A 19,511-nucleotide genomic window follows, 5' to 3' on the forward strand; every position below is an offset into this window, starting at 1 on the left:
ACTCATCTCTTGAACTCCACCAAGTTGAATCATCCATCAACTTACCATAAAAGTACTAAAGTAGACAATAAACCCCACAAAATCCACAAGCAACCAACTTTCTTGATGGAATCCTTGATTACGTGGAAAAGGAGACCAAAGGAGGTAAAAGATCACTTTCAAGATGAGGAAAATAGTAAGAGAAGGAGAGAAAGAGGACTTTCCAAAGATCAAGCTAAGATCAACCAAAAATTAAGTAAAGGGGGAGTATTATTTCATAAATTAAGGGAATACTTTGCTAAATAAATTTTGAGTCAAAAGGAAGCCTTTAACCTTTTTTATATGATGAAAATTTCGTGGCCTTAGTATACATATGAAAGAAAAATTGATTGGAAAAAGAATTCACAAGAAAATCATTAAAATAGCAAAAACAGGAAATTTTGCAGAAAAATTGAAATTAACTGTAAAACAATACTTTAATGGAATTCATTAATAAATTTGTTTGCTATGTGTTATTTTCATGAATCCATGATATATTCATATAGATTTATGCTTTGAAATTGATTAAATGGACTTTAGGAATTTTTTACGAAATTGTATATTTTCTATCATGGAAATATGGATTTTCTGTAAAATTTATTTCTAAGTGTATATTTTGAAATTTTTCTTTGATCTATGTTGTGTGATTTGATTTGAGGATAATTAAGATATATGATTTTTTTTCTTTTGTTTAGATTATATTGGAGTTAAAAAGCATTTTTGGGACATTATTGAAGATTTTCATATGAAACTTTAATAAGAAATGGACTAGAATTGGAAATTGACTATGAGGAGGACCTATGAAACCTTGAACATATTTGGAACCCCTGGACTATATGAGAAATATGATGAAAACAAAGATCTAAGAATAAATTTGAAAGATTGAACCTTTACATGATGATGGACTATAATTTTAGGCCAAAATATACCTTAAAAGTGCAAGACACTTGACCACATGTGTGGTAGAACCAAGAGAATATTTTAGAACTTGTAGAGACATGATTCAAGACCCATAAACTCATTAGAAATGTTCTAAACTATCTAAGAATTAGTAAAAAATTGAGAAAAGGACCTTTTTACAATTAACATAAAGTAAAATGACTAAACTACAAATAATGTAACATATGAGAAAATCTTCGCAAAAATTTTTGTTAGTATTTTATTCATGTGGATAATTAGATTTTGAAACTTTTCCCTCTAGTTTTACTTTATTTGGATTTAAATTGAATTAGTCATGATTTTTCTAAGTTTCTGTTACATGAAAATAGTATTCTTAGAGCAGTGTGCCTTGATTCAATTTTGTTTTAATATCTTTGTGTAGCGTTATTTTATCTCTATTTTTGTATAGAAATAGAGTTATTAATGGAACTTTTCTCACTAGTTTCATTTTATTTGAATTTGAAACAAAATAGATATGAAATTTTGAATATTATAATGTGTGTGAATGATTTTCGGAGAATAGCTCACTATAAATTCTCTTCTTCTTAAATTCCATGCATAATATTATTTTATTTATATTTTTTTAAAAAATTACACTTCATAAGAAAAATATTCTCGCTGAGTTTGTAGAAATTGAAATTCAAATAAAATACTTGTGATTTTCTCAATATGTTATTTGTATGAGTAACGTTTTGTGCATGCTACTGAGAAATTTATTTTCGTTTTAAAATATATAAGTTGTGTTATTCTTCTTATTTTTTTTATGAAAATAGAGACTATAAGGGAAATATCCTCACTGGTTTGATGAATTTTAGACTTAAAATAAAGTAGTTATGACTTTTCTATTTAACTAATTCTGAGAAATATGTTATTTAGAGTGACAGAGAATGTTTATGACTTATTCTGGAATCTAGAAGTTATAAATTTTTAATTATATTTTTCTATGAAACTAGATAACCAAAGTGAAATAATGCCTCTGATTTCATGAGTTTTGGTGATGAATTGAATGGTTTATGATTTTTCCAATATGTTGTTGTTGAATTGTGCCATTTTGTGACATGTACTGAGAAATTAAAGCATGAATTGATGTCTAGAAATTAAAGTATTTTTATATAGAAATAGACATGTTAAAGAGAATAATCTCAATGGTCTCATGTGTTTTGGATGATAATTGAATTTATTACAAAATTTACAATATGCTGGTTGTTTAGTGAAATAATCTGAGAATAGCAGAGGTAAACTGAGACTTGATTAATTCTTTTGAAGCTTTTGTATTTTGACTATAATTTTATATTACAGTAGACATTTAAAGGAAGAAAACCTTGGTAATTTCATGATGTTTAGACTTGCATCAAATTAGTTATGAATTTTACAAGTTAGTTCATGAAATCTAAAAAATTTTGATTGTTAGCCATGTCCATATAATTGATTGTTTCTTGATATAGAGATGTTATAATGTACCTGTTAGACAACTAATGGCTAAGGTATTATTTGTGTTTATGATTATGAAAGAGGTTGAATATGTCATGGTACAGACGAGGAGCAAATAGTGTTGGTTTTACCATAGGGGATAGGAGAGCGTCCAAGACTTATAGGGGACCAAGTCTAGCTAACTTGTGTTGTAGGCAGTAGAAACTTTGTTAGCCTATCTTGACAGACACTAGAGCATACTAAGATTGGTTTGAGTGTGGGTGCTAGTAGTGATCATAAAATGAGAATTGTACACTTATGTTCTGTTTCTGGTAAAAGGAGAAGATGTACCTATGACATTAGCCGAATTGCAGACACGGAACTCTCAATCTCAACCTGAAAATAAAATATTGGATAATTAATTAACTACTCTATGGAGAATTCACAAATAAAAGACATTGAATGATTGTGACTTGATGCTTGAATATTGTTTTGTTCATTTAAGCACAAGTATGAGGACACTTGATATTGTTGATGCTTAAATGATGTTTTGTTCATTTAAGTATATGTATTGTCTTGTATTATTGTTTATGAATATTTATACTCACTCATCTTCTTTGTTTTTTTATCTTTTGACAATGTTATGGATACAGGATGACCTTCCTCTAAATGGACCAAAGGAGTAGGAGATGAGCTAACTAAAGGGTAGCTTAAGATTGTTGCAACTAGTTACATGTTTAGTGATTTGTTTTTAAGGGTCATTATGTAGACCTTCGGTTCTTTTATAATTTAATTAATTGAATGACAAGAAGAAACTTACAAGGTTTGTAACATATTGAGCACTATAATATTATGCCATTATATGATATTAGTGCTTTGTGTAAAAGAGTTAGTTGATGCTTTAGACATAATTGACTCTTATATATGTTATAAAAAAAATTTGATATTTTCCTAAGAAGTATCAATGGAGATTGAACTATTGGGAATAGGATGTCTCAGATAACACAATGGGCATTCGTATCTCACACTCATCTAACATACTTGGATCAATTTCAGTTGTTGACAAGAAAAGTTAGTAATCGATGATTACTTGGTCGCTTTCAAAGGAGAGTAATACTAACAAGTATACTAAGTCATTAAGTAATAAAATAAAATAAGAGATTATCATACATACATGGATAATTCAAGTACTGATTATAATTAATTAGATAACAAGTTGGGCATTTGAAATGAAATGATATTAAAAGGAATAAAGGCTAAAATATTGAACAATGTAAAAGCAATATAAGATTCGATGGAATTAGATGATAGGGTGATTTGCTTCAATTATGTGTTAACAAAATACAACATAAACATCAATATGCCTTATCCAAATTCAATTAAGCAATGGTAGAGTCATCATGTCATTATAGTATTTTTCAAGATCATTTAATGTCATTCAAGGAAAATCAAGTACCTAATCTTCTAACATACTCAAGTCTATAAGAAACTCTCAAACCCTTCAAAACTACTTGAATCACGTTTGCCTATTCCTATGAGTCATTCAACTCATAACATTACATTCATAGGTGATGAGCAGTTTCTTGTTGTGTTTAAAAGATTTGTCGCAAATTCTCATCAAAATTTAAACAAATTAATGTAGTACTAGGGTTACCCTAGATTGTCTCCCGTGAACATTGGCTATTAATCTTCATTAAACATGTTGAAGGCATTAATTGAACAAGCAATTAAAATGAGGAGTTTTGTGGTTTCAAATCAATATAAGGAGTAGCAAGAAAACAAGTTTAATTAATTCAAACAATAGCAAGCAGCAATCCTTAGTTCATCCACATAGATTCTATCCTCATTCCACTCAATATTTAACACTCATCCTCTCTCCCATGAATTAGGTTAATTTAACAAGCGAAAATCAACCTTATGGTCCCAACGAGATTACGCAATTTGTTAGGCTCTAATCCCTCATCTCAAGATTACGCAACCTTAGAATTAAACCTAGGATTAAGCAATCCCTAGTTTAGAATCTCCTTAAAATGAATTAGGGTTAATTAAGTAATGTCCCCTTTATTCACCATTAATTCAATTCAAGAGGCAAGGAAGAAGTAATTCATGAAAAGAAAGGAGTTATATTATCATTAAAATCAAGAAATTCAAGAATCCATGTGAACTCACTAAGGATTACACAAAAATTTAGCCCTCCATGGAAATGGGAGTCAAAAACACAGTTTAGAAATGCAGAAAACTCATTGCCATTAATGTAAAAGTAAGAGAAATGAGAAACCAAACCCTAGATTGAACCCTTGGCTGTCACCCAAGGTTGCCCTAAGCTCTAGAAAATGTCCTAATTTAGTAAAGAAGAGAAAAAGTACGAAAAGTGTAAAAGCCTCTTACCCTAATTTGGCAAAAATCTATTTATACTAAGACTGACGCCCTTCAAAGTGATTACTTTCATTCTTTCAAAGTAGACACGCGTAGCACTGGTACATTTTGGACTCTCTGGAGTTGTCACTATGAACTTTAATAGTAGCTACACGCAGCACTTTCAATTATGCACACTCTGGAGTGACTACTGTGAACTTTCATAGTAGCCACGTGTAGGCTTAGTGGATTCTGGGCTGCTGTAATTGTCACTTTTAGCTTTGAAAGTAGTTACTTTCACCTCAAATTCCTCAAAATCTAATAATTCTTCAAAATAAGCTTGGAGATTCCTGCCACATTATTCAAATGATCAAAACATGTAAAATAAACTATCTAAATTAATGTAAATTAACCAAAAACTAAGAAATCTATATTATTTAGCCTAATTGAAATATTCATCTTATTTACACTGTCTAAGTCTATTCTTTTCTATAAAAAAGTAATAAATGATGTATACAAATTTAGTAAAATATGGATTCATCACAATCCCAAACTTAAACTTTTGCTTGTCCTCAAGCAAACCAAAATTCAAGGACTTAAGTAACAAAGGTTGGCCTTATCCAAAAAAAAAAATTTCAAAATTTTTCTGTTCCAATCTTTCAACTCTAATATACACTTCCTCCATTTCAAAATCATGGAGTCATTCAACCAAGAAAGCACACTCATATCAATTAATTTTATGCAAAGTCCCATACAAGCGAAACAAAAATTCAATAAGGTTTATTATACTTCACACTTCACTAGTCAGTGTGTTTCAGGTTAGGTATTTCACTCTTCACTAGTCAGTGTGTTTCAGGTTAGGTATTTTCCCTCAATACATGCAAATTGCTCTACTCTACCATATGCTTGCCTATATTCTTAATCTCCTTTGCCTTAATACAATGATTTACCTATCAAAAGGACTTGGTTGGTCACAAATAGGGATAGGTAAGGTGCAATTTGATCAAGGAGGGTCAAAAGCTCAAGTGGGTTTTCAAGATAAAGGAATCTTTTTGAGTGAGTGAATACAATCAATTAGAATGAAATGCATCCAATGAGGTAGCCTAAGAGGTTCAAGCATTCTTTCACCTTGTTTTCCATCATTTTTCATTGTGTGAAGATCTCTTCAATCTCTTGGACCTTGCTTCATTTTATTTTCTTTCCTTTTTCATTCTTTCTTTTATGATTTCTTGGACTTTGACAACCACTCTTTTTCTTCAAATTTAAGCAAAATTTTTTTATGATGTCCACCACCCCAAACTTGAGAGGTTGCTTGTCTTCAAGCAACTACAGTCAAAATTAACACCCCAAACTTAGTATTTGCATTCACTCTTGATGTTACTCAAAAGAAATACGTTCTTGATGGGAGAAAAAAAATATTTTGGCAGACTAAGTTTGGTAAAAGAAGGGAATGTAATACAATAAGGTGCAAGGGTGGGCAATGGTGAGTGAGTGTGTGTAAAGGAGGCCTTAATCATCTAGATAAAAATTGCATAATGCATATTTAACTAAGAAACAGGGCAAGTTCTAGAGGATAGATGCAAAATTACATAAAAGAGTTAACTTGCTGTTCAGAGTAGAAGCAATAAAGGAAAATTAAAAGCAGAGAAAATAAATGAAAAAGTATACTAATTACAAGGAAATTAGTAGAAAAAATATGTACAATGAAATGGAATGGTAAATAAATAACATAAATAGAAATGGACGAGAGGTTATCATCGGCTGAGTCAGTGTTTGTGTTTTCATCATCCTTCTCCTCTACTGCTGCAACTGGGTTTGGTACTTGCTCCCCCTTTAAGCTGCTATCTTCTTATTCCTCCCTTTCTTCTATTGTAGGTGTGAAAGGTGGAAGATCATTCTGAACAGCTGCTCTAAGATAAGGGGCTGAGAAGGTGGGAGCATAGTAAATCTGTTGTGCCGTTCTTTGAGGGAAAGGAATAGGAATGAACCTCTCTTCTTTGTCTACCACTCCTGGTTGACATGGTGTGGGCGTAGGTACAAGCTGCTCTTGGCTCTTAATCTCTCCTCCTTCATTTTTTGCAGCTAGAGTGCAACTAGGATTCTTCTCCTTAGGCATCTCCGACTCTTGCATCACCTTACCAGATCTCAAGGTAATGGCACTCACATTCTTTGGGTTTGTTACAGTTTGTGCAGGGAGATTGCCTGAACCTTGAGATTGAAGTTGATTCAGGGATGAAGCAAGTTGACCCATTTGATTCTCCAAGGTCTTGATACTTGCTTGAGTCTGTTACTGGAAGGCCTAACTCTGTTGCTGGAAATTGATATTACTCATAGTGAGTTACTTCATAAGGTCTTCCAAGGATGACTCACTCTTTTGAGGTGCAGGAGCTAGTGAAGAGGATGTTTGATGGTGCTGCTGAGATGAAAATGATGGATGGTGATGTTGCTGGGCTGGATATGGCTTGTTTTATCCAGCTTGATGCGGTTGGAAATAGTTGTTGGTTGGTTGGCTAGAGCTTTGATGCTGTGCATTTCCTCCCCACCTTAAGTTAGGATGGTTCCTCCAACCGGGATTATATCTATTAGAAGATAAATTTCAGCTTTGTTGTTGTTGCGGCTGCTGAAAAAGAAATTATTAGCAAAAATATTAGCAGCATAAGCTTGAGGATTGCCTTCCGAAGATTCAGTTTTTTGCAATGTGGGGCAACTACCACTGTAGTGATTCATAGATCAACAGATCCCACAAAGCATGGCTCGAATAGATGGAGGCAGAGGTGTATATGCAGCAGAATTCTTTTGAATGGATGCCAACTGTTTTATCATAGAAGCCAACTCATCTAGCTTATGCTCGAGCTTGTGTGAATCTGAAGTTTGAATTTCATTAACACTCTTGGACATGATGGAATTTTGCCTTATAGCAAATTGTTGAGAGTTAGCTGTCATATTCTTAATGAGGTTTCTAGCAGCTGCGGGAGTCTTATCAACTAGGGCTCCCCCGCTAGCTGCGTCGATCATGCTCCTATCCATTGGGTGTAACCCCTCATAAAAGTATTGAATTAGCAGCTGGTCACTTATCTGATGATGGGGGCAGCTAGCACATAGTCTCTTGAAACGCTCTCAATATTCATACAAACTTTCCCTCTCCAGCTGCCTAATACCACATTTTTCCTTTCTTATTAAGGCAGCCCTTGAGGCGGGGAAAATTTTTTTCAAGAACAATCTCTTAAGGGTGTCCCAACTTGTAATAGAGCCAGGTGGAAGATAATACAACCAATCTTTAGCCAAATTCATAAGAGAGAACGAAAAAGCCTTCAATTTCATATGCTTTTTAGGCACACCTTGTGGTCTCATTGTAGAGCAAACAATATGGAATTCCTCAAGGTGTTTATGTGGATTTTCACCTGCAAGACCATGAAATTTAGGCAAAAGATAGATTAGGCCAGTTTTAAGAACAAAAGAGGCATCCACATCTGGGTATTAGATACACAAAGTCTGGTAAGTCACATCCGATGCGGCAAGCTCCTTAAGTGTCAGGTCATTTTCTGCCATTTCTAAATATTCAGAATTTAAAGAATGCAGAGAAGAATATATAGAAGATGGAGAAGATGGTTCCTCAGTATGTGCAGAGTTTTGTCTATTTGTCCTAAGGTTCCTAAGATTCCTAAGGAATGTCCTATCAATTTCAATATTCAGAGGATATAAATCTCTCGGATTTGATATGGTCATTCATTAGGAATTAGCTATGGAAATTGAAAAAAAATTGAATGAATGAGGTAACTAAAGTGCAGATTATGTAGGAAACTATTATGCAGGAAAAATTAAACACAATGTGCAGTGAAGACGCAATAACAAGTGTGCAGTCCTATTGATTAAGTCCTACAAAATTATGCAGCAGAAACAGGGCAATTGTGCAGCGAACAAGAATGCAGTGCAGCAAACTAAAGTGCAGAAATCAGAATTCATAAAATGCAGAAAACAATTGTATCTAAATACAAGATATCTCTACTTACCTATGAAACTACAACTATACTAAAGTATTCACAATGCAAAAGTTCAAAGAGAATTCACTAAACATGCAGAAAATGAAAATGAAAACAGAGCAAATAACATGTTTATGAAAAATCAACACCAATGTTCCCTAGCAACGGCGCCAATTTGATGAGCGGTTTCTTGTTCTGTTTAAAAGATTTGTCATAAATCCTCATCAAAATTTAAACAAATTAATGTAGTACTAGGGTTACCCTAGATTATCTCCCGTGAACATTGACTATTAATCTTCATTAAATATGTTGAAGGAACATTGACTCTTAATCTTCATTAAATATGTTGAAGGCATTAATTGAACAAGCAATTAAAATGGGAGGTTTTGTGGTTTCAAATCAATATAAGGAGCAGCAAGAAAACAAGTTTAATTAATTCAAACAATAGAAAGCAACAATCCTTAGTTTATTCACGTAGATTCTATCCTCATTCCACTCAAGATTTAACACTCATCCTCTCTCCCATGAATGAACTTAATTTAACAAGCGAAAATCAACCTTATGGTCCTAACGAAATTACGCAATTTGTTAGGCTCTAATCCCTCATCCCAAGATTACGCAACCTTAGAATTAAACCTAGGATTAAGCAATCCCTAGTTTAGAATCTCCTTAAAACGAATTAGGATTAATTAAGCAATGTCCCCCTTATTCACCATTAATTCAATTCAAGAGGCAAGAAAGAAGTAATTCATGAAAAAAAGGAGTTATATTATCATTAAAATCAAGGAACTCAAGAATCTATGTGAACTCACTAAGGATTAAACAAAAATTTAGCCCTCCATAAAAATGGGGGTCAAAAACATAGTTTGAAAATGCAGAAAACTCATTGGCATTAATGCAAAAGTAAGAGAAATGAGAAACCAAACCCTAGGTTGGACTCTTGGTTGTCATCCAAGGTTGCCCTAAACTCTGGAAAATGTCCTAATTTAGTAAAGAAGAGAAAAGGTACGAAAAGTGTAAGAGCCTCCTACCCTAATTTGGCAAAAATCTATTTATATTAAGGTTGGCGCCCTCCAAAGTGATTACTTTCATTCTTTCATAGTAAACACGCGCAGCATCAGTTGGTTTTTGCCTTTCTATAGTGTCCACTGTCAACTTTGATAGTGACACGCGTAGCACTGGTACATTTTGGGCTCTCTGGAGTTGTCACTATGAACTTTAATAGTAGTTACGTGCAGCAACTTCAATTATGCAAGCTCATAGTAGCCACGCGTAGGCTTAGTGGATTCTAGGCTGCTGTAGTCGTCACTTTTAGCTTTGAAAGTGAACACTGTGGTCCATTTACTGGAAGTAGCTTGCTATAATGGTCACTATCAATCTTGAAAGCAGTTACTTTCACCTCAAATTCCTCAAAATCCAATAATTTTTCAAAATAAGCTTGGGGAATCCTGCCACATTATTCAAATGATCAAAACATGTAAAATAAACTATCTAAATTAATGTAAATTAACCAAAAACTAAAAAACCTATATTATTTAGCCTAATTGAAATATTCATCTTATTTACACTATTTAAGTCTATTCTTTTCTATAAAAAAGTAATAAATGATGCATAAAAATTTAGTAAAATGTAGATTCATCAATAGGCATGACTATTATTCCTTTTCTCAAATATATAAAAATTCTTATAATCCTAAATTAGTGATTAAACAGTTCAAGAAAAATAAGTTCAAATACAATGCTTACTATTAAATGAGAACAATATATAAATTCATTCACATTAACATAATATCAAACACATAGTCGTCGTAAATCATCCTTAACAAATAATTAGTTATAAACCATAAAAAATAACTTACATTGGACAGAACTGAAATAAGACGAACCCATAATAAAAAAAAATATACAAAGAGTTGAAGAACAATTCCAAAAGAGGTCTCTCTCAAGTTCTAAGTTTTCTATCTATTTCTTGCTCTAAATTTTGTATTCCTCTCTATTCTAGCTGTTAACATGTTTTTCTAAGTTTGTGACAATTATGGACTATTAGAATTAGTATAGAGACTCAATCTACATATATTAGATTTGAGTACCCACGTTGTAGCATAACTTAAGTGTTGGAGTCCATATTCAATTTCTTTAATTCTTCTAAGAAATTACAAAATCAAAAGAAAACATAACTAAAATGCAATGTTAAATGTAAATATAATCATGCAAGAATTTAAACCTAATAATGTAAAAGGAGAAATCAAATAAATTAAAACAAACTATTCATAAACTAAAAGTTCTAAAACATCTTTTAAAAAAACATAATTCTTAGAAGAAGTTATCAATAGTTACTTGTGCTAAAAAGTGCTAACTAAATAACTTAGCATTCTATGTGCGTAAGGTGGGGGATTAAAAGCGTAGGTAACAACTTCTTAGACTAAATAATTGTTGTATACATATTATATAATATGCATTTCTACATATTTTGGAGAGCTCTATGAACAAACAATCAATAAAATATGTTATAACTTATCTTTATCTTTACTTTTTTATTTTTTATTTTTATTTACAAGTTATTTCCTTTTCAATTTTAATTTTTTACATTTATTTATAATATTTTTTATATTTATTTATAACAGTTTACCTTTTCATTCTTTAGCCAATTACAATCTTTGTTTTCAATTTCGCTTAATCAAAATATTTTTTTAGTATTTGAAACCCATATTCCAAAGAGAGACCGTAGAAGCGAACAATTTTCTGCCACTAACGGGATGATTTGTACAGTCTAGCCCCTTCTATTTTAGGAATAATTATAGTTGTTCACCAAAGGCAAAAATGACCCAGCAATGCATAGACAAGTAGCAGTTAATTGTGCCATAGATATCGTGATATTAAATGAAGAACTGCAAGAACGGTGGTAGAATATACCCATTGGGGTGAGGTGGTTCTTGGTGCGGAGAAAGGAGGGACATACAGAAAGTTATTGAGCTATGAATTTGTAGCTTCTTATTCTCACACACAATTTTAATTTATAAATGGAAGCAGGTTGTTGGATATTTCCTCGGATGCGACCTGCACACAGTCATAGAATAATTTATCTACCTCATTCATTGCGTAAATAGTGGCAATTACGTTCTGAAATATGTTCCCACACAACAAAACAGAGAACATAGGCAAGTTCCATCTGTCCATGTCCTTGTGTCTAGCCCAACAGAAGGCAGTCCTGAATCTTCCACATAATATACAATTGGGTCAGGCAAACACCACCTAGACAACCACGACATAAAAGGGTAATTCAACACATATCAAACTGAAACAGAAACTGGGACGAATTAAGATAACCTTTTCTAAGAAGATTGTGCACGGTGGTCTTGTTCAATATCAGCGAAACAATTGTCATGACCATGTGACGCCGCATCGTTCATATGTATATAAATAATACAAGAGTATCGGCCTATTAATATTTTCTTTCTAGTAAGTAGTAATATATACGTAGCCAGCTAGCTACCCTTCTAATTTACACTGAAAATGAGGACAACCACTAAACAATGCTCCTTGCTCCCTCAATCCCATTTCAAATACTAACAAACGTATCCGATCAAGATAAAACAAGTGACTAAAGACAACCTCAAGATACCGTACCATACATATACGCCCGCACGTGTTCACATTACTGGCGGAGGCTGAAAACAATCTATATCTGAAGCTAGCTATATACGCCTATGATGGACTTGTCCTGCGCTGAGCAGAAAGGAATCTTATAGAGTGACACAAATTAGCTGGCATGCTTCCTAACCCCCACCACTGAGACACAACTGTTTCACCCTCCTCTTCCAATATTAAATCTTCAATCACAAGCCTTACCAAGAAGATATTATAAGTTTCCAATAGCCCTATTCAAGGTTCTATATAAACACCTAGGTACTCTACATGTTCACCAAAAACCTTGATACATTATCTACATTCAATTCAAAACATATCAGTTTGTTTCAAGTGGCATATAAGAGAATGAACAGCAGAGTTGGTCATGTCTCAGCTGCAGAATTTGCCAAAAGGAACAGGTTTAGAAGCCAAAAGCCGCTTCCAAAAAGAGGGCAGATAAAATCCAAGATAGCTGCCAATGCTTTTCATTCCATTGTCTCTGTAATTTCCAGAGCCTCTTCATCGGGCTTGAATTCTCCAAGGAAAAACTAGTTGCATGAAGCAGGATTCTATACTGTACTGCTTCATCTAGTTGTTCATGTTCCTTTTTTAATTTGTATTTCCTTTTACGTAGCCATCGTTCTCTGTTTTAATTGCTTTCTCCCCTCATCATCTGTTAGCTATTAGCTATGTTCAGTTTTGAATGTAAACTTAGTCTTAGGGTGTTAAGAGGAAGTTTTGTCAATTTCGACCTATGCCATGTAATTATGCTTTATTAGTTGTTGCATCAAGGGTAATTGTCTACGATTATCAATGCATAAGAAAGAAAAATCATGATAATTTTCCAACAATTTATAAAATTTTGGTGTGGCCATCCAGGAAAAACGAATGCTATAAATTATGATATTGTAAAGCTTTTCATATTTAGCTTCGTTACTCCGATTTCAAATCAGGCCCACATTAGAAAAAAAAAATGTAGGCCTGTGTTTCTTTTATGAGGAAAGCAAGAAAGCCTAAACCTATAGACCAAAAGATAAAGAGTGCCTAAACCTACGACGGCCCACAACTAGCCCTCGCAAAGTTGGAATTTAATTTATTAATATGTAATGAATGCAGGTGATTTTGGTACAACCTCAGCAAAGAGCTGTTTATGGAATATTTGAATTTAATTTATTAATATTTAATGAATGCGAAATGTTAACTTTTAACTTTTTAAGGATTAAACTCATCTGTATCTTCCTTCTCATGCATGTTCCTTAAATAATTACAAAAAGAATTAGTACTCTCTCAGTTCTTAAGTAATTGTTGCTTTATAGTGTCGTACAAAGATTAAAGAAAAAGATATATTTTTCTCTAAAATATAATGCATAAAAGTAATTTTCTATTATGAAAACAACAATTCATAGTTGCATGTATATAAGAGAAAATTTTACAGCATGAGGAGTAAAAATAAAAATTCGAACATAAGCACGATGTTATTCATGTAAACAACAAAATATTGTAAAAAATTGTGTAAAAATAAAATCCGTTGACAGCTACACCTGTTGACCAAATAAATAATTGTGTTAATTATTTAGCGATAGCTACATGGTTAGCATCTTGTGTTGAACGAAATCAGCTTAAATTCTCTCCCACTGGCAAGACCGTTTTGTATGTGCACTAATAGTTGCTCGACAAGTCACAGAAATTGACTCGATTGTTTTATATTTTTCCTCAAAAGGCATTGACTTCTTTTGTGGGATAAGAAGGAAAAAGAAAATTGCCAAAGAAAAAGGAAGTGTCGTCTGAAATAAAAGTTTTAGAGGGACAAGGGCTAAGCTCGATCACTATTGTGAATGTTACGTTTTAATTACTAAAAGACATAAAGAATCATATGAAATGGTGAATTTCTATATAAGAAAAAATATTAAGATATTCTTGTACATATTAATAAAAGCTAACAATAAGAAATCGTATTACAATTTTGCTATGTATTACATTGGATCATTATCGACAAGATAAACGAAAGAAAAACCCAAACGGGACTTACTATTGCCAGGTATAGATGACAGAGAGTGAATGTGGAAAGTAGTTGTGAACCCAGAAAGAGTAAAAAATAAAGGGAAGAATTGTTAATTGTCATATATAGCCTGTAACGAAACCCCACGAAAGTGTGAGACCACTAGATTAGAAATTCATACGTTTCTCTAACTCCGATAACGAGTATCCATCAAATTGCATACATACCACACACCCTAGTGGTCATACCCAAATGCCTCTCTATATTATTATATTGCTATAGTCGAGAGAGTGTGCAACCTGGCACCTATGCATGCTCTCTCACACTCCGCTCTTTCTCGTCTCAGACCTCATTCAATTAATTGATTAATTCCATAACTGAATTTCCTTCGCTTCACTTCGTTCCTTGCATCCCCATACCTCGTACTGTGTGTCCCGTAAGCATCCTAGGAGATCCGGTTCTCTGTTAAAAAAAATAAATAATTGAAAGAGTGTTTCTCTCTCTGTTACAAGCACAACGCAAGTGGAAAAAATGAAGGAAACAGAGAAGCTAATTTGGGATCAGGGTCGAGGGCCTGGTTCTGGAACTCCAGCACAGCAACGACCCTCGCCCTCACAGAAGCTTATGGTGTGGCTCATCCTCTTCGTTTCTATCACCTACATGGTTTACACTCTCAAGCTTGTCTCCACGTCAAGCACCTGCAACCATGGTCCATTCTCCTCCGTCCACCTCTCTTCTTCCTCTTTCCCCGTCAATGCCACCGTCACTGTCACTGCCACCGCCTCCCCCAACAGAAAGGAGAAGAAGGAAATCCGTGAGCAAAAGACGGAGCTCCGTCACGTGGTGTTCGGAATCGCGGCGTCGTCGAAGCTGTGGGAACAGAGGAAGAACTACATAAAGATTTGGTACAAGAAGAAGGAGATGAGGGGAGTGGTGTGGCTTGACGATCGCGTGAAGACGAACTCGAAGGAAGGGTTGCCAGCTGTGAAGGTTTCCACCGACACATCCAACTTCGTTTATACAAACAAGATAGGTCACCGCTCCGCCATTAGAATATCCCGCATCGTGTCTGAAACGCTGCGTTTGGGGATGAAGAACGTGCGGTGGTTCGTGATGGGGGACGACGACACGATCTTCGTGACGGACAATCTGCTGAGGATTTTGAACAAGTACGATCACAAGCAGATGTATTACATTGGGAGCTTGTCGGAGAGTCACTTGCAGAATATTTTCTTCTCCTATGGAATGGCCTACGGCGGAGGAGGGTTCGCCATCAGCTACCCTTTAGCTAAGGCTTTGCAGAAAATGCAGGATCGTTGTATTCAGAGGTATCCGAGTCTCTATGGTTCCGATGATCGAATGCAAGCTTGTATGGCTGAACTCGGTGTTCCTCTCACTAAGGAAATCGGTTTTCACCAGGTTGCTTCCTTTTCACTCTCTCGTATTAATTATTTGTTCATCTTCACTCCCACTCTGCTTCTGTGTCTCTGTCGCTCTATGCATACTAATCAAACGTGTTTTTCCTGTTATGGTATGTCCAATTTTAGTTTACTAGTGTGAGTTGAAGAGAGGACCAGCTTTGCCTTTTCTATTTTGTCATTTGTTGTTACAAATAACTCAAATTTAATTAGATTAATTATATAAAAAATGTTGCTTTTGCGGGGGGGAAAGATAGAACTTTTCATTTTACTCTGATTGGAACTCGCCAGCTTTCCCGTATTTTGTCCCCCGCCAGACATGTGTCGGTGGCTTAAGCGTTCAACCCTTTCTTTCTGTTTTTTCAGCTTACATTCATTGTTGTCGCAATCAATTTCTTGATACACAAATCACTCCTACCTCAGAACTTTGCATTTAGATTTCAGATTTATTTTAACAAAATAGTATATTGATACCAATTTTATAAATGTTCTTTATTCGTAATTAATTATATTCAAGAGCTAGATAATACATTAAAACTAATTCTAGAAATTATATATATAAAGAGAACAGGACAATAATGTTTATTTACAGACAAAAAGTAAAATAAAATAAGGATTTTCAAGTCTTATAATTTTCAATACATTTTCCTTTTTATTTTCTCAGAAAAATTTAGAGTTGTGAACTTTGTCTCCTCAAAGAAAATTTGGTATTTCCATCTTGCATTTTAAAGTTAATTATTTATTTTTTATTAGGTACATATGTTAAAAGTTAAGAATAAAATAGAAAAAGTTAAGAATAAAAAGCTTTTGTGGAAAAATAATTTCATTGATAACAGAAAATTCATTTATTATATTTAATTTCATTGAGTTGGTTGAACTGACAATTATAATTACAATAAAGACCTCTGAGAGTGTAAATTTTTTTAAAAAAAATTTAAAAAAACTTATATATAAACAAAGTTTAGGTAAATTTTTAGAGAAATATTTATAAGAGAAAAATCAGTAAAAAAAGTATAATTTTTTATAAATTAAAAATAATTTATATTTTTCTATTTTTGAGAAGTTCTATTATTTATTTATTTTTAAACTTTAAAAAATAAATTATTTTTAACGCGTGAAATTTTTTATTTTATTTTTTATACTATTTAGTTTAACTGAGTAATAAAGTGCTAGCATATATGCTACTAATTACAGCATGTTTGGATGTACTATCTATTAATTATGGTTTAATTATTAACCTGTTAAACTGTCCAATAAATCAGTCTCGTTACCGATCTTGATTGGTTTGATAGCGATATTGTGTCTCAAACTGCAAATCTCTTGCAGACAAAACACGCTCCTTTTTGGGACGGTGGGTGGTAAACAACTCTGTGCCTCTTCTTTTTTTTCTTTTCCTATTGACATAGGTTGCTATAATTTGACTCTTATATTACCATTCCGTTTCAAGAGCTCCACGTATAGTTCAACTTTAGGTACATTATATTTTGACTTTACACAATTTAGGTTTTGAGTAGTTACCAGGTCCAAAGTTAAGCAGTTAAAGACAATAAATGATGTGGACTTCTTGTTTTCCCCCCCCCCCCTAATTAGACATTAATTGGATCTTCAGGAGCTAACGGAGACATTGGAAAACTGCACTTGGCCGTCTGGTTTCTCATTATAAAGGAGAAAATACTATATTATATCCTAAAAATAAAAAATATTTAACACTTATTTTTAAAATTTAATTTTAATGCTCCATCAGTAGTGAAAAGATTGAATCCTATTTTTTGTTTAATGATTATAAACATTTTATTTTATTTAGAGAACAAAACAGTACAGTGATGCCATCTCTTTCTGAGTTGCAAGAATTCACACTGACAGCGAGCCCTTGGTTTATTGAAACAGTACGATGTGTATGGGAACCTGTTTGGGCTTCTTGCAGCTCATCCAGTGACTCCATTGGTGTCACTGCACCATCTTGATGTGGTTGAGCCAATCTTTCCCAATGTGACGAGAGTAGAAGCGCTTCAACGGCTTACTATTCCAATGAAGCTTGACTCAGCATCGCTCATTCAGCAATCCATCTGCTACGACAAAAAAAAGAGGTGGACCATTTCAGTGTCGTGGGGTTTCGCTGTTCAGATATTTCGTGGGATATTTACACCTCGGGAAATGGAAATGCCTTCCAGAACTTTCCTGAATTGGTATAGAAGAGCAGATTACACTGCATATGCATTCAACACACGCCCAGTTAGCCGAAACCCGTGTCAGAAGCCTTTCGTGTTTTACTTTTCAAAGGCCAAATACAATTCTACAATGCCACACACAGTGACGGAATATGAAAGACATTATGTTCCTCATCCTGAATGCCGCTGGAAGATGGCTGACCCTTCTACTCTTGACAAAGTACAGATATTTAAGAAGCCAGACCCCCATCTATGGGATAGAGTAAGTTCTTCTCACGTCAACGTGAATAATATTGTTATTATGAAGATAGTTTTTCGTAACACTTAGTGAGGAAAAAATAGAATAAGTAAGTGAAATGATATTATAAAAAAAGTATTAAACAAGTATATATGGACACTATTTTAGTGTTTATGAAATATGGGATGTACATGGAGACACAACTTATTTAAACGTTTATTTACTATATTTTAGTTAAATAATATTTTATGTCATAAATTATATAATAAAATTTATTGGAATAAGCTGAAAATGTAGTATATAGAGTTATAAGCTGATTTACTTATGTTACTCAAACTTTTTCAGGCAGCACGTAGTTGTATTTATATTTTATATTTTATTTTTTATATATATTTTGTTATAATTTATTCATAAATTATTGCTAATATGTTTGGCAGGCTCCAAGGAGAAACTGTTGCAGAGTGATGAAGTCAAACCAGAAAGGAACCATGATGATAGACGTGGGTGTATGTAAAGATGGTGAGATCGGCGAAGCTTAATTGTGACAAGTTCTGATTAATATTGTTAGGTTCTTGTTCTGATTAATGTCTATATCTTGGAGCATATTTCTTCATTTATTGGGTGTTAACTTGAAATTTTGTCATTCTGCCCGGGCGCCCTCAATTTGGGTGAGTTGTGGAAAGAAAGTACATGTTGTAAGTTCTTAATAACTGTTATCATTATTGGTTTCAAATTTGTATTTCAATTCAAACAAGTTGCAGAAGAAATAATGAAGAAGTTCAATTTATATTTTTTTTAATTCAGATACGTACTCAACATAAAAAGAAAAAAAAAATCAGATGCGTGCTTAACTACGAGTATACCACTTATATAACTTGTATACTCCGAACATAAATCACAAACGATTGTTCTGATCGACTTGCTATTTCTAATCTTAACTATTTTGCTATTACAAGCACGGAAGAAATACTTAGTCATCCCATTTTCTTTTGTTAAGGTTTAGCAGCATAATCTTTTATATGTTTAAGAGTTTGTTTTCTACAAGTCAGTAGATCCGAATGAATAATATCGTGGAAAATGTTTTGTGAACACAAAATGGAAAGATATAGAATAAAGATAACTGATACAGCTAGCGTGGAAGGAAAAAAAATAAAAGAGATTAAAAATGTTAAATGAATATTGATACTAATTAAGTATTTATAAACCATAATTAATAATATTGTTCAAACAACACTTTTTCATAGTTTTTCTTTTTTATTCCACTGTCACATTGTATAAATTACGTCACACTTTTTTCACGTCTTTTTTTTTTTTTTTATCTCCTTCCTTATCATAGAAAGAATAAAATCCATTGACACTT

The 19,511-nt window shown here is 33.2% G+C and overlaps 1 protein-coding gene and 1 non-coding gene across 2 annotated transcripts; both read left to right on the plus strand.

The window, feature by feature from the left end:
- The first annotated feature begins 7,795 nt into the window (after positions 1-7,795).
- LOC113870551 lies at positions 7,796-7,900 on the plus strand. The gene has a single exon (XR_003505573.1). It is a non-coding gene; the product is annotated as a small nucleolar RNA R71 (small nucleolar RNA).
- Positions 7,901-14,619: 6,719 nt separating this feature from the next.
- Positions 14,620-18,947, plus strand: LOC113869776. Its single transcript, XM_027506246.1, has 3 exons — positions 14,620-15,746; positions 17,633-18,175; positions 18,589-18,947. The coding sequence occupies exons 1-3, from the start codon at positions 14,859-14,861 to the stop codon at positions 18,688-18,690; spliced, it is 1,533 nt and encodes a 510-aa protein (XP_027362047.1). The 5' UTR covers positions 14,620-14,858; the 3' UTR covers positions 18,691-18,947.
- Positions 18,948-19,511: the final 564 nt, after the last annotated feature.

This window comes from Abrus precatorius, unplaced genomic scaffold (genome assembly GCF_003935025.1).
Source record: "Abrus precatorius isolate BTA unplaced genomic scaffold, Abrus_2018 Scaffold6, whole genome shotgun sequence".
NCBI classification, from domain to species: domain Eukaryota; kingdom Viridiplantae; phylum Streptophyta; class Magnoliopsida; order Fabales; family Fabaceae; genus Abrus; species Abrus precatorius.

Excerpts from the sequence above, each read along its gene's own strand:
- LOC113869776 (XM_027506246.1), top strand. The coding sequence starts at position 14,859 with ATGAAGGAAACAGAGAAGCTAATTTGGGATCAGGGTCGAGGGCCTGGT. Across the intron at positions 15,747-17,632 it reads AGGAAATCGGTTTTCACCAG|TACGATGTGTATGGGAACCT; the intron begins GTTGCTTCCTTT and ends TTATTGAAACAG. Across the intron at positions 18,176-18,588 it reads ACCCCCATCTATGGGATAGA|GCTCCAAGGAGAAACTGTTG; the intron begins GTAAGTTCTTCT and ends TATGTTTGGCAG.